At 40.7% G+C, this 15,430-nt stretch overlaps 1 protein-coding gene across 2 annotated transcripts in view; it reads right to left on the bottom strand.

The window, feature by feature from the left end:
- CCDC47 (coiled-coil domain containing 47) overlaps positions 1–15,430 on the bottom strand; it is a 29,319-nt gene that overhangs the window by 9,917 nt on the left and 3,972 nt on the right. For both annotated transcript variants that reach the window (XM_003786203.3, XM_023511059.1), the window contains 7 exons: positions 11,343–11,611; positions 10,490–10,597; positions 9,660–9,834; positions 7,131–7,252; positions 4,782–4,847; positions 701–802; positions 376–486 (listed from right to left, as the gene is read on the bottom strand). In XM_003786203.3, coding sequence (XP_003786251.1) covers positions 376–486; positions 701–802; positions 4,782–4,847; positions 7,131–7,252; positions 9,660–9,834; positions 10,490–10,597; positions 11,343–11,606 — 948 coding nt within the window. In that variant the 5' untranslated portion in view covers positions 11,607–11,611. Of the gene's footprint in view, positions 1–375; positions 487–700; positions 803–4,781; positions 4,848–7,130; positions 7,253–9,659; positions 9,835–10,489; positions 10,598–11,342; positions 11,612–15,430 lie in introns of those variants that run through there.

The raw sequence follows: 15,430 nt of genomic DNA, 5'->3' as shown, positions 1-15,430 counted from the left end.
ACCCTATCTCTTTTAAAAAAGAGAGGAGGGTGGTCTCTATACATCCCTCTTCTCCCACACTAACTGAAGCCTGCCTCCCCCTAAAAGGACTAAATGACATGATGAAAGGAGGAAAACTATTTCTTTCTCAAAAACCTGAAAGTCATTAGAAAACCAAGGAACAATTTGCTCTTGATTTACAGAGACCTTGACTAATCAAATTGTCTTTTTGACAAGTTAATCTACTGCTTAAAGAAGGTATTTTAATAATTGTGTGGGAGAGGAATACATAATTGGTGCATTGCCATCAAATGAAGAATCTATACAGTGAGACTTTTAGCAAGCGCATCCTGTAAATGAAGGATCTAGCAAATGTATGTCTTCTATGGTACTTACCTTTGTATCCATCATTCCCTCTGTGACTTCTCCCATCTCTGACAGGATGGCCAAGGAGTCTGGCAATCCATACTTTGCTCCAGACTTAGGTTTATCACTACAAAACTCACTCTAGAAGAAGAAGTAATTCAAAGTAAGACATAATATTTTATTCTGCACAAAGAAGAATTCTTTCCCCCTCAAAAGGATACATACTGACCTATTTCAAAGTGGTGTTTCAAACACTCAAGTGATATAACTAATTGCCTATGCTATGAAGTTAACATCTATGTAAATGAAAAGCCACAGTTTCCCTGTATATTTGAGTTAAAACAACCTCACATACCAGATCCTGCATTTCTTTCTGCAGTCGCACCAAGGCCTTCCGTGTGCCAACAGCAAACACATAGGTATCCATGTCTTCATCATTCATGGTTACCTTTATTTGCTTTAAAAAACAACAATAACAAAACCCATTTGTTAGGTTCTGTGGTAGGCAGATTTCTAAATGACCCCTATGATTCTCACCTCCTGGTATATATATCCTCCAATTAAGTGAGTAGGATTTGTGAATACGATGGAATATCACATAATTATGCTCCTATATGGCAGAAGGCCCCTAATCAATTGATTTTGAATTAAGTGAAATTGACTGACTTAGTTGAATTAGTTTTGGATGTACAACCTCATCTAGTTGAGTCCTTAAAAGAGACTGGTTCCTACTTGAAGAAGAAAGTCAAAGTGTGAAAGGGCTTATTGGGGGGGTGGGTTAAGAGGGGCAGTAAGGACCCAAGGATGGCTTTTAGGAGCTGAGAGTAGTTCTCTAACAGCTAACAAGAAAATAGGGATGTACAGCCATAAGGAACTGAATTCTGCCAACAATCTGAATGACTCTGAGAAGAAAATCCCAAGCTGCAGAGAACTCCAGCCAACCTTGCTGACACTCGGATTTTAGTTTAGTGAGACTCTGAACAGAGGATCTGGCTAACCCATGCTGGACTTCTGACCTATAAATTGAGGTAATAAATGAGTATTATTTTAAGCTGCAAAATTTGGGTAATGAGTTATGTAGCAATAGAATACTGATACAGGTTTATATAGGAGTACTTAAGTCCAAAAATCAGAAATGAGGCCACGCACGGTGGCTCATGCCTGCAATCCGAGCATTCTGGGAGGCCGAGGTGGGTAGATTGTTTGAGCTCAGGAGTTCAAGACTACCCTAACAAGAGTGAGACCCCATCTGTACTAAAAATAGAAAAACCAGCTGAGTGTTGTGGCCAGTGCCTATAGTCCCAGGTCCCAGCTACTTAGGAGGCTGAGGCAGAAGGATCACTTAACCCCAAGTTTGAGGTTGCTACAAGCTTTGAAGATGCCACAGGTATCCTACCCAGGGCAATAGGGTGAAACTGTCTCAAAAAAAAAAAAAAATCAGAAATTAGCAAAAACCAAATCAGTGTAGAATAATAAAAAATATATTTGGTTTTGCCCCAGGTTTCTGTCATAGAGCTCCTCAAACCTTTAAAATTTCTAGAATAGCTCTTTCTCTCCTGCCTCTCTCTCTCTTCTCTTCCCCACTCTCTCCTTATCTCTCTCCCCTCTTTTCTCTCCTCTTTTCTCTTCTCTTTTCTCTCCTCCCTGGGACTGCTCTCCACCCCCACCAATAAACACCTTTTGTATAAGCAAAAAATAAATAAATAAATAAATAAATAAATAAAATAAAATAAAATAAAATTTCCAGAATAATAGTATTTTTTCATTACTTATAACGAGCCTCCTAAACAAGATTGAGATCTTCCAAGTTGGTGAACACACCATTTTGCTGGGAGAGTGGTATGCTCAGAGATGGCATGAAAGCTCTATGCAACCCCCTACCACCACACCTTGCCCTATGCCTCTCTCTTTCATTTGCTTATTCGTGAGTTTTATCCTTTATAATGAACCAGTAAATGTAAGTAAAGTGTTTTCCTGAGTTCTGTTAGCCATTCTAAGAAACTGTTGGATGGAAAGGGAAGTTGTGAGATTCCTTGATTTATAGTGAGTTGGCAAGGAGTACAACAGGTGGCAGTAGGGGTAACCTGGGACTGGAAACGGCATCTGAAGTAAGGGCAGTCTTCTGGGACTGAGCCCTTCCTTCAACCTGTGAGATAACTAATTCTGCTTAGATAGTGTCAGAATTGAACTGAATTTTTAAGTATCCAGTTGGCATCCAGAGAATCCCAGAATTGGTTGTTGGTGTTGGAAAACACCCTGGGAAGGTAAACAGTTAGCACTGTGATTGGGCCAGAAAGAAAATTATAAGCCTGAAGAGTCTGATATTATAAAGCACAGTCTCCATTTGTCATATTAATTATGTCCTGTGTCTGTTGAGGCTATTTTTCTTAATGTAAGAGAGAGAGCTGGGATAGAGATAGAGATTTGAAAGGACAGCTGATCCAGAGGAAAAAAGATTAATTTCTATAAAAAGATGGCTCAGATACAGCAAACTTTTCTCCTTTTTAGCTAATAAGATTATGGGGTTTTTTGCAGTTTTTGGCAGGGGTTGCGTTTGAACCCGCCACCTCCAGCATATGGGGCCAGCGCCCTACTTCTTTGAGCCACAGCACCGCCCGTAAGATTATGTTTGATGGAAGAAAGGATGACAGGAATATTAACTGAGAGGGTTCTAAATTTTCATGGATTAAGTCATGGCCTTATTAGAAAAATTAAAATAAAGATACAGGGCCAGGTGTAGTGGCTCATGCCTGTAATACTAGCACTCTGGGAGGCAGAGGTGGGTTGATTGCTTGAGCTCAGGAGTTCAACCTGAGCAAAAGCAAGGCTGTCTCTGCTAACAATAGAAAAATTAGCCAGGCATCCAGCCACTTGGGAAGGTGAAGCAAGAAAACTGCTCAAGCCTAAGAGTTTGAGGTTCCTGTGAGCTATGAGCCATGGCACTCTACCTAGGGTGAGAGACTTTATCTCAAAAAAAAAAAAAAAATATATATATATATATATATGGATTTACAACTATAAATAAGACTTTTTTTTTTCTTTTTTTTTGAGACAGAGTTTATGCCCTCAGTATAGTGCGGTGGCGTCACAGCTTATAGCAACCTCAAACTCTTGGGCTCAAACAATTGTCTTGCTTCAGCCTCCCAAGTAGCTGGGACCACAGGCACTTGCCACAATGCCCAGCTATTTTTTGTTGCAGTTGTCATTGTTGTTTTAGCTGGCCCGGGCTGGGTTTGAACCTGCCAGTCTGGGTGTATGTGGCTGGCACCATAACCACTGTGGTACAGGCACCAAGCCACTAACACAATACTTATTAACCAAGTATTACTTTGTACTTTCACATATATATTTCTTGTTCTACTAGTTTACATAAAAGAAACTTTCATGTAATCCTTGTTTTTTTGTTTTTTTTTTTTTTTTTTTTTGAGACAGAGTCTCATTCTGTTCCCCCAGCTAGAATGCCCATGGCCTCACTGTAGCTCATAGCACCTGGGTTCAAGCCATCCTTCTGCCTCAGCCTTCTAAGTAGCTAGGACTATAGGCATGTACTACAACATCCAGATAATTTTTTTCTGTTTTTTAATAGAAACAGGGTCTCACTCTAGCTTAGGCTACTCTTGAACTCCTAAATTCCAACAATCCTTCTGCCTTGGCTGATAAAACAATTTGAAATCCTGCCTAGAGTATTCAGATCACAAGTGTGAGCCACCTTGTCCAGCCTAGAATCTTTCTTCTATACTTAATGCTTTTTGTAGCAGTGGGAACCAACACAATTATTTACTGAAAGAAGGAAGGGCGCTTCTTACAAAAGGCATAATATTCGGGTTAACATGTTAATTTTTTTTTTTTTTTTCCGAGACAGTCTCAAGCTGACATCCTAGGTAGAGTGCCGTGATGTCATAGCTCACAGCAACCTCTAACTCAGGCTCAAATGATCCTCTTGCCTCAGTTTTTCTATTTTTAGTAGAGATGGGGTCTTGCTTTTTTGCTCAGGCTGGTCTCAAACCTGTGAGCTCAAGCTATCCACTCTCCTCGGCCTCTCAGAGTGGTAGGATTACAGGCATAAGGCACCATGCCTGGCAACATATTAGTTTAATAAAGTAAAAAAGTATACCAAATATATGGTCCCCAGATTGTGATTTTAGCTCACTTAGCCAAAAATGTATTATCTGAATGTAAATGTAAAAAGAAATCCAGCTTTTTGCTGAAAATAAAAGCAATTTGACTATGAAGGTAAACTACAGATGACAATCGCCTTTCCCTCTTTCTCACCAAGGCTAATTCAGCTGATTTATGTGGAATTAGGGTATTATCCCCTTCCCTCAAGAAAAGCACATGACGGACCCCCTGACAACTGCATCTGGGCAGATATAGAATAAGCTCTGAGAAGTAAATAATTCAGTCTGTACATAGACAGCCAGTGGTAGAATACATACCACTTGATCACTCACTGGCCTCATCATCCGGGCCAGGACATTCAGTAAGTCTTGTCTCTTGAGGAACTGAAAAAAAATGAGAGAACAGGTTAATGCAACTGTAGCTTCTACTTACTGTAAGGGACCAGAGAACCAAATGCTTCAACAAATGTACCCTACTACAACCCATTTGCCAATTAGCAGAAATATTAGGTTACTAAGTATGAAATGTCTGCTTTTCCTAGGTACTTAGTTTGATAGTTAAGATCTCTGACATTCTACTTTGACAGTTCCCCCCCCCCTTTTTTCTTTCTTCCTTTAGCAATTCTCTTGCCCTTTGCCTCCCAAGTAGTTGGGATTACAGGTGCCCACCACAATGTCTGGCTTTTTTTTCTTTTTTGTAGAGATGGGGTCTCACTCTGGCTCATGCTGGTCTTCTGCTGGTCTGGAACTCAGCTGACCTCAGGCGATCCACCTGCCTCAGCCTCCTACAGTGCTGGGACAACAGGCGCGAGCCACCACACGCAGCCAGGTTTTTTCCCTTTTAGTAGTGAAGGTACATCCTCATCTTTTCAAATGTACATTTTGGCTTGTAATTATCTTTCAATTTTTTTTTCAGAGCAATTTTTGTAAAACCCTGGTTAAGTCAAAAATTTGTGTTATTTTTGAATATGAGTTCTGTCGTGGAATAAATGGAGTACAGACAGCTTGAAATATCAGCCAAGTGTTTGGGAAGGATGTGGCTAATGAACGCTACTGTACATTGATGGTTTGAGAAGTTGCATTCTGGTGATTTTAATCTTTTTTTCTACTGAGTCTAACTTTGTCCCCTTGTGTACAGTGCTGAGGCATCATAGCTCACAGCAACCTCAAACTCTTGGGCTCAAGCCATTCTCTTGTCTCAGCCTCCCTAGTAACTGGGACTACAGGTGCCCCTGACAATGTCCAGTTATTTTTTTTTGTTGTTTGTTTGTTTAGCAGTCCCCAAACCCACCAGCTCTGGTGCCTGTGGTTGGTGTCCTAACCAGTGAGCTACGGGTACCCAGCCTGGTGATTTTAATCTTGAAAATGAGCCATGTGAGAGATCTGAGACCAAGGTGGATAATGGTTGAATTGAAAACTGTAGTGGAACAGAATCCATCTCAACCTGTGTGTGAATTAGCAGCAAGATTTGATGTTTGAAACAAATTGGCAAGGTAAAGCTGTTGAATGGATGGATTCCACATGCATTAAATAAGTATCAGAAAAGAAATCATCTCAAAGCTTGCCTTTCATTGCTGTCACAACATAAAGAAAACCATTTCTACACTGTATCATTATATGTGATGAAATATGGATTCTTTTTGAAGATTGCAAGCATTAGGCACAAAGGGTGGAAAAAGACGATGTGCTGAACACAGACCAAAGCAATTATTAATCAAAAAAAAGTTAATGGTGTCTGTTTGGTGGTCCAGCACTGTTATTGTTTACTACAGCTTCATGAAACCTGGTCAGTTGATTATAGCAGATGTCACTGCAATTAACTGAATGAAGTGAGGATGCTTGTGATTAAGCAACCAAGACTGGTCAATAAAGGAAGGCCAATACTCTTGCAAGACAATGCTATTGTACAAACAATGCGGCTTATACTACAGAAGCTAGACTTGGAAACTCTGTCATCCATCATATTCACCTGTCCTTGACCAATTGAATACTACTTCATCCATGCTTTGGACCCCTTTTTGCAAGAAAAAATATATTTAATTCTCAATAAGCTGTAGAAAATGCCTTTTACAATTTCATTATCACTTGCTCTCCAAGCTTCTTTGCTGCTGGCATACACTTTTTGTTATTAAGATGACAAAACTCTGTTGATAGTTTAGGCACACACTTTGATTAATTGTACTGCTTCTTGTTGGGGATATAATAAACTAAACTTCTTTTTTATTTTTTTTTTTGAGACAGAGCCTCAAGCTGTCCCCCTGGGTAGAGTGACATGGCATCACAGCTCACAGCAACCTCCAACTCCTGGGCTCAAGCGAGTCTCCTGTCTCAGCCTCCCAAGTAGCTGGGCCCACAGGCACCCGCCACAATGCCCGGCTATTTTTTGGTTGCAGCCGTCATTGTTGTTTGTGGGCCTGGGCTGGATTCGAACCCGCCACCTTAGGTGTATGTGGCTGGCGCCTTAGCCACTTGAGCCACAGGCGCCAAGCCAATAAACTAAACTTCTGATGTGAAATCAGACATTTCAGATTTAATGACCTCATAATTTGTAGCCTTCAAGTCAAACATAAACAGATGCAACAATGAATTTGGAGGATTATGACTCATGGCAGAAAAAAGAAAAAAAATAAGGGAAGATTTACACTGTATCATAAGTTCCCCACTTACTCTCAGCTGGATAAGCATGCCCTCACAGCAAACTCGACCAGAACACCATAGGTTATAGATGTGCTCATTCTCCTGGTTCAACTTTCCTGTGCTTGTGGCTTCTTTGTTAGTTCCATCATCTCCTAGGGGTAAAACCACTTAAAGTGATTGACTGAAAATGTTGGGGTCTAACAATCTCCTCCACCCTTGTCCCAAAACAATCATAGCTTTCAGGTAGAAATACTTTGCTATCTTACAGAACTCTCCTTTGAGACAGGAGTTAAAACAGACTGGCATGGTTCCTTTTACTTTTAAAACTTTGCAATCTCCATATAAAAACTTAGAGACCCTAGCACATACTTGTTAGTTTAATAATGGCCAGCTTGGAGCATAAATCTCTTAAGTGGACAGAAAATGGAAGAAAATCAGTTTAAATATCTCTGCCAAAAGATTTTCTTTTCTTTTCTTTTTTGAGACAGAGTCTCACTTTATCATCCTTGGTAGAGTGCCGTGGCAGCATAGGCTCATAGCAACCTCTTGGGTTCAAGTGATTCTCTTGCCTCAGCCTCCCAAGTAGCTGGGACTAAAGGCACCCACCACATGCCCCAGAGGTGGGGTCTCACTGTGGCTCAGGCTGGTCTTGAAGCTGTGAGCTCAGGCAGTCCACCTGTGTTGACCTCCCAAATGCTAGGATTACAAATGTGAGCCACCTCACCCAGCTTCTACTTTTTCTTTTTTTTAAGCTAGTTGTATTAGGTAGAAATTCAGCAAGCAAACACAAAACCTAGGGCAGTTCAAATATATCAGTCTAAAATTAAAAAATCATCTGTTATCATCATGCATTAGGAACTAAAAAGACAGGTCGAGAGAGCCAGACAATAGAGTTCCACTTAATTGTTTTCTTTTCTTTTTTTTCTTTTTTTTTTTTTTTTGAGACAGAATCTTACTGGGTCACCCTGGGTAGAGCGCTGTAGTGTCATAGCTCATTGAAACCTTCAATTCTTGGGCTCAAATGATCCTCTTGCCTCAGCTTCCTGACTAGCTGGGACTAAAGGTGCCCACCACAATGCCTGGCTAGTTTTTCTATTTTTAGCAAAGATGGGGTCTTGCTCTTGCTCACGCTAGTCTGGAACTGCTGAGCTAAGGCAATCTACTTGCCACAGCCTCCCAGAGTGCTAGGATTATTGGTGTGAGCCACCACACCTGGGCTTCCACCAAAAGTTAAAAAAAAAAATCTCCTATGCAGTGAATAAAAAATACTAATAATACAAACTTATTCAATACTTCCTGTGTTTTATTGCCAATTTCCTGCTAAATAATTGAGTCTTATCAATGGCATTGAGTTGTATTTAGACCTAGAAAAAGCTCAAATTCCAATAACTTCTCTCTTCATTTAATTCATTAAGTGTACAAAAGAAACTATTCAGCGTCACCAAGTAAAATATACTGACACACCAATTGAAAACAAGGAAAAAGAAGTGGAAGGAGCCACAAGTTACTTATTTTTTTCCTAATTTCTGGATTAAGAAATACTCTGAAATACTATAGTGAATGGAGAGAGCACGTACTTCGAAAAGCATGTACTCCTTCACTAGTATTTGGAACTACCAGCACAGCCCCCAGCACCCCACCATTATTTAATGGCTTAGACAACTGTGCTTCTATAAGCTTGCTCTGTGGTCCTGAGTTGCGCGCCATGGCGTCATAGCTCATAGCAACCTCAAACTCTGGGTTCAAGTGATCCTCTTGCTTCAGCCTCCTCCGTAGCTGGAACTACAGGCGCCCGCTACAACACCCAGCTGGTTTTTCTATTTTTAGGAGAGATGGGGTCTCACTTTTGCTCAGACTGGTCTTGAACTGAATTCCTGAGCTTAAGCAATCCACCCATTTTGGCTTCCCAGAATGCTAAGATTACAGGCATGAGCCACCACATCTGGCCAGCTTAGATTAAGTTTTAATATTTCTATCCTTTCAATTTCCTTCTTAAGAAAATGAATCTAAACCCAAATGACAATGTTGTTACAAAAAGTAAATAAAAAACAACATGTGCAAAGTACCCAGCATAATAAAGTGCTAGCTGCCAGACAGAGGTAAGAGGAGAGTACACTTCATTCCCTATACCATATAACTATAAGAGTTTCTCTAAGTACATGCATGTATATTCATCAGTGGATCCAAACAAAGTGCCCAGAACTTGAAAGAATTTTAAGGGACTTCCAATTTTATGAATTGAAAGCATACCAAGCTACCTAATGTCAAAATTGTTTGGTTTCAGCCAGAATTTTACCAACTTGTTTTGGGAACATTGATTATATCATTCTAATCAGATGCTGTTTGGCAATTATAATGTTGATTAATGAAAGACAAGAAATTACATAAATGCAATTTATTCAGTATATAAACTTACAAAAAGAGGATCCTTGTGAGAAAATAAAATGCATCCTCTTCAGCATTCCCTAAAAACAGTTACACACTTACATTGTGAGGAATAAACCATCATTACCAGATTATTTTTAAGCAGGAAGCTGGACTCACATTGACCTAACTTACCCACTAAGGTAAAGTTGCTCTCCAAAAGCTCTCTATGTGTGTTAAACCAGGCCTGAGCAAGGCGACTATTTTTATTCTTCCCAATGATGTAATTCATGATATAGGCAAGTAGACCAGTCACCATCAAAATTTCTAGATAATAACTTTCCCAACTGTTCTGGAGGTGTGCAGGAACCTAAAGAAGCAAAATCATTCCATTTAATGTTGGCTGAGGATGTAGGAGGGAGTTTAACTCATGGGTGAACAATGAGAAAACCCATAAGATAACTGTGACTGAACATGGTTATAATTTGAAAAATAGGCCCATTTTTCTAGGTCAGTTTTTTATAAAAGATTCTTTAAGGAAATATAAGGACAATCTAATGGGATAAAAAGCTAGAAAACCTTTTATATTAAACTTGTCCCTGAGTCCCACCTCAAAATAAATCTAATGTACTGTATATCCTCTTATTCACATATAACTAAAACCGGGAGGGCTAGAATAAAAAATAGGAGTTGGTTCTCTAGGAGTGGATTTTTTTTTTTTTTGAGACAGAGTCTTACTATGTCACCCTCGGTAGAGTACCATGGCATCACAGCTCACAGCAACCTCTAACTCTTGGGTTTAAGTGATTCTCTTGCCTCAGCCTCCCAAGCAGCTGGGACTATACGGGTGCCTACCACAATGCCCAGCTATCTAGGAGTGGATTTTTATCAGAAGAATTGATGGCAAGCTCTTTCCCAGCTCCTGCTATTACATCAATACCAGCTACATTCACTAATTATATTTCTGGGGTTAACGACCAGATATTTTGTTGGTTAGTATAGAATTTGGAATTCTGTATACCTACATCAACAATTGTTATTGGGTCTTTATTTTTGTTAGAAGTAGTATCTGGTTTGTCTTCATAACCTTCAAATTCTTCATCATCATATGGCTCACTCTCGGTATCTCCCTCCTGCAAAAATGAGGCACCATCTGTTTTCCTCTACAAATGTCACCAACAGTTAAGTCTCATTTTATAGGCAACATTCGTAGAAGAATGTGTAAGCAGCAAGCACAGAACACAGATATTACATGTTTTCAACAAAATGACCAAAAGGTATAAATTTTCAGTTTATGATGAATAAGTTCTAGAAACATAAATAACGTGCAGTATGACTCTAGTTATTAATGTCCCACATGCTGGAAATGGCTAACCAAGCAGATATCAAGTATTCTCACCACACAGGCATACACACAAAGGTATCTATGTGAGGTGATGAATATGTATGTTTATCAGCTTAATTGTGTAACAATTACAGAAAGCATATCAAAACATCATGTTGTACATTTTAAATATACACAATTTTAATTTGTCAATTATACCACAGAAAAGCAAACACCAAAATGATGACTCCCCATGCTTCTGAATCCAAAGTTATAAAAAACACAACTCCCATCCACATAGTATCTATTTTCCAGCCCTTCCCCCAGCCAGGGATTCAACAGAAGACAAGAACACAATCCATTTGATCAATGTAAAGGGTGGAAACAAACCACAAAACATTTAGAAGAGCTTTATCTACTGAATGAAAATAAAGGTTCCAGACAGTATAGGTCTCCCAAGATCTGGGTCTGAATTTTAATGTTTGGGAAAAGCACTAGTTACAAATTTTCCTATTCTTTTGATTTCCCAAGAAATCAACAGAAAAGAATCTCACCTGGGTATCTGCATCTTCAAAATCTCCTTCTTGGTTTTCATCCTGTCCTTCCAACTCCACAGTGGTCTCATCTTCATCATCTTCAGTGGTTATCACCCGTTGAGGAGATTCAGTAACAGAATCTTCCATGACATCCTCAAATTCAGCAAAGTCATTATCATCATACTCTACTATATCTTCCTCATCCTCAAAATCATCGAACTTGGCTTCAGAGACACTCCCAAATACCAAAAGAACAACACAAAAAGTGTGAAAGGCTTTCATTGCACCTTAAGGAAAAAAAAAAGCCCAAATGGACTGTTATTCTATATATACTGATCAGATTTTATAAATAGTTAATAAATCTTTCCTGCTTGTCTCCTGCAATATTATTTGATTCAGTTAGCATTAAATAAGGGAAAATGAAGCAAGGCAAAGAGGCTTGGGCTCGATTCTAGATGCTGGCACCAGACATCTGTAAAATCTTAGACAAGTCATCAAGTCATTTCATTTCTTTAGGTTGGGTTCTCTAAAATTCTCTCCATAATTACACTGCGCATTTTTTGAGGGCCTATAAAAAGCTTCTTATAGGAGCTAAAAAGGGCATATAATGAAGGAATAAGACGTAACTATTTATCTGTAAGCTGTAACAGGAACAAGCCAGGAACAGAAAAGCTATTCCTCTTTAGATACTTTGTGTATGCATGTGTAAACTTCATTATCTTAAGACCAAACACTCAAAAGACTCTTTTTTTTTTTTGAGACAGAGCCTCAAGCTGTCCCGCTGAGTAGAGTGCCATGGCATCATAGCTCACAGCAACCTCCAACTCCTGGCCTCAAGTGATTCTCTTGCCTCAGCCTCCCAAGTAGCTGGGACCACAGGCGCCCGCCACAACGCCTGGCTATTTTTTTTGGTTGCAGCCATCATTGTTGTTTGGCGGGCCTGGGCTAGATTCAAACCTGCCACCTTAGGAGTATGTGGCTGGCGCCTTAGCCACTTGAGCCACAGGCACAGAGCCTCAAAAGACTCTTAAGTGCTAGATAGACACTGATCTAGTGGCTTTACAAAAACCAACTAATTTAATACCATAACAACCATCTAAGGAAAGTAGCAATAATAATATCCCCATTTCTCGTTTAAGAAAAATGAGGCATATAGGCCGGGTGAAGTGGCTCACACCTATAATCTAGCACTCTTGAAGGCCAAGGCAAGTGGATTGCTTTATGCTTTAGCTCAGGAGTTCAGACCAGCCTGAGCAAGAGTGAGATCCTGTCTCTAAAAATAGCCAGGCACTGTGTCTCAAAAAAATAAAATAAGTAAATAAAAATAAAGTTAAGAAAAACGAAGCACAGAAATGCTAATTAATACAACTACCAAGTGACACAAAGGTATGATTTGATCCATAGTTTTGCCTCCAAAATTCACACTATGAACCAACCACTTAGGCTGCTTCTCCAATGTAAGGTGGTGGCTGTTATTTTATTTTATTTTTTGAGACAGTCTCATTTGTCATCCTCGGTAGAGTGCCGTGGCATCATAGCTCATAGCAACCTCAAACTCTTGGGCTCAAGCAATTCTCTAGCCTTAGCCTTCCAAGTAGCTGGGACTATAGGTGCTCACCACAACGCCTAGCTATTTTTATTGATTTATTTATTTTTGAGACAGAGTCTCACTTTCTTGCCTCTGGTAGAGTGCTATGGTATCACAGCTCACAGCAACCTCAAACTCTTGGGCTTAAATGATTCTCTTGCCTCAGCCTCCCAAGTAATTGGGACTATTGGTGCCTGCCACAACACCTGGCTATTTTTTGGTTGTAGTTGTCATTGTTGTTTGGTGGACCCGAGCTGGGTTCAAACCTGCCAGCTCTGATATATGTGGCTGGCACCCTAGCCACTAAGCTATAGGCACCAAACAGCCCCTGGGTCTTGCTCTGGCTCAGACTGGTCTCAAACCTATGAGCTCAGGCAATCCACCTGCCTTGGCTTTCCAGAGTGCTGGTATTGCAGGCTGAGCCACCGTGCCCAGCCTGGTGCCTGTGATTTTAAATTACTTACTTAAAAGCAATACATTTTGGGGCAGCACCTGTGGCTCAGTGAGTAGGGTGCCAGCCCCATATACAGAGGGTGGCAGGTTTGAACCCAGCCCTGGCTGAACTGCAACAAAAAATAGCTGAGCACTGTGGTGGTCGCCTATAGTCCCAGCTACTCAGGAGGCTGAGGCATGAGAATTGCCTAAGCTCAGAAGTTGGAGGTTGCCATGAGCTGTGATGCCACAGCACTCTACCGAGGGAGACAAAGTGACACTGTCTCTTAAAAAAAAATGCAATACATTTCTAACAATTTTTCTCAGTATGTACAATGGAATTCAATATAATAGCATTTTGCAACTTTTTGGAAAGGATATTAAGTATTCTAATGTCTGATCAAGCTTTTGAGTGGACAAGTAAAACCATATCAGTGACCAAAATATGTACCAAATTACAGTAGAGCCTCCATAGGTGACCACCTCCCTACACAGGCCACCTCAAGTTGATCTAATTTTCATAGACTAGACACACACCACATGTATTTATCATTAAGTAGACCTAGTTCTTTTTTTTTTTTTTTGAAATAGAGTCTTACTTTTTTGCCCCCTGCAGAGTACCTTTTTGTCACAGCTCATAGCAACCTCAAATTCTTGGGCTCAAGCGATTCTCTTGCCTTAGCCTCCCAAGTAGCTGAGACTATAGGCACCTACCACAACACCCTGCTGTTTTTTTAAAGATTGGGTCTTACTCTTGCTCAGGCTGGTCTTGAGCTCATGATGAGTTCAAGCGATCCACTCACCTTGGCCTCCCAGAGTGCTGGGATTATAGGTGTGAGCCACTGTGCCCAGGTAGACCTGGTTCTTTACCTTGACCACCTCCATATGTTGACTAGTTTGTTACAGTCCCTTCGAGTGTCAGGTATTAGAGATAATATTCATTTAGCCTTCTGAGCTTTCTGGGCAGACTTGGTGACCTTGCCAGCTCCAGCAGCCTTCTTGTCCACTGCTTTGATGACACCAACGGTAACTGTCTGTCCCATGTCACAGTGAAACGACCCAGAGGAGGACAGTCTGTGAAGCTCTCAACACACATGGGTTTTTGCCAGGAACCATATCGACAATGGCAGCCTCACCAGATTTCAGGAATTTAGGGCCATCTTCCAGCTTCTTAATAGAGCGGCGGTCAATCTTTTCCTTCAGCTCAGCAAACTTGCAGGCAAAGTGAGCTGTGTGACAATCCAGTACAGGAGCATAGCCAGTACTAATTTAGCCTGGATGGTTTAGGATAATCTCCTGAGCAGTGAAGCCAGCTGCTTCCATCAGTGGGTCATTTTTGCTATCACCAGCAATGCTGCCACAACGAACATCTTATTTATTTATTTATTTATTTGAGACAAAGTCTCAAGCTGTCACCCTTGGCAGAGTGCTATGGCATCACAGCTCCCAGCAACTTCCAACTCCTGGGCTTAAGTGATTCTCTTGCCTCAGCCTCCCAAGTAGCTGGGACTATAGGCGCCTGCCACAATGCCCAGCTAATTTTTGGTTGTAGTTGTCATTGTTGTTTTGGCGGGCCTGGGCTAGATTCGAACCTAGCTCTGGTGTATAGGGCTGGTATCTCTGCTGCTTGAGCTACAGGTGCTGAGCCTCACAATGACCATCATTGACATTAAAGCCCACGTTGTCCCCTGGAAGAGTTTCGCTCAAAGCTTCATGGTGCATCTCAACAGACTTTACTTCAGTTGTAACATTAGCTGGAGCAAAGGTGACCACCTGGCCGGGTTTGAGAATACCAGTCTCCACTCAGTCCACATGGACAGTACCAATACCACCAATTTTGTAGACATCCTGCAGAGGCAGATGAGTTGGTGGCAGAATGCAATCCAGAGCTTCAAGCAGCATGGTTCCACTGGCATTGCCATCTTTCCAGGTGACTTTCCATCCCTTGAACCAAAGCATGTTAGCACTTGGCTCCAACATGTTGTCACCATTCCAACCATAAATTGGCATGAATGCTACTGGGTCGGGGTTGTAACCAATTTTCTTTTCTTTTCTTTTCTTTTTTTTTGAGGCGGAGTCTCAAGCT

This window comes from Otolemur garnettii, unplaced genomic scaffold, assembly GCF_000181295.1.
Source record: "Otolemur garnettii isolate 467f Iridium unplaced genomic scaffold, OtoGar3 scaffold00018, whole genome shotgun sequence".
NCBI lineage: Eukaryota > Metazoa > Chordata > Mammalia > Primates > Galagidae > Otolemur > Otolemur garnettii.
Note: the sequence above shows the minus strand (reverse complement) of the source record. Positions and strands in the feature narration are given on the sequence as shown.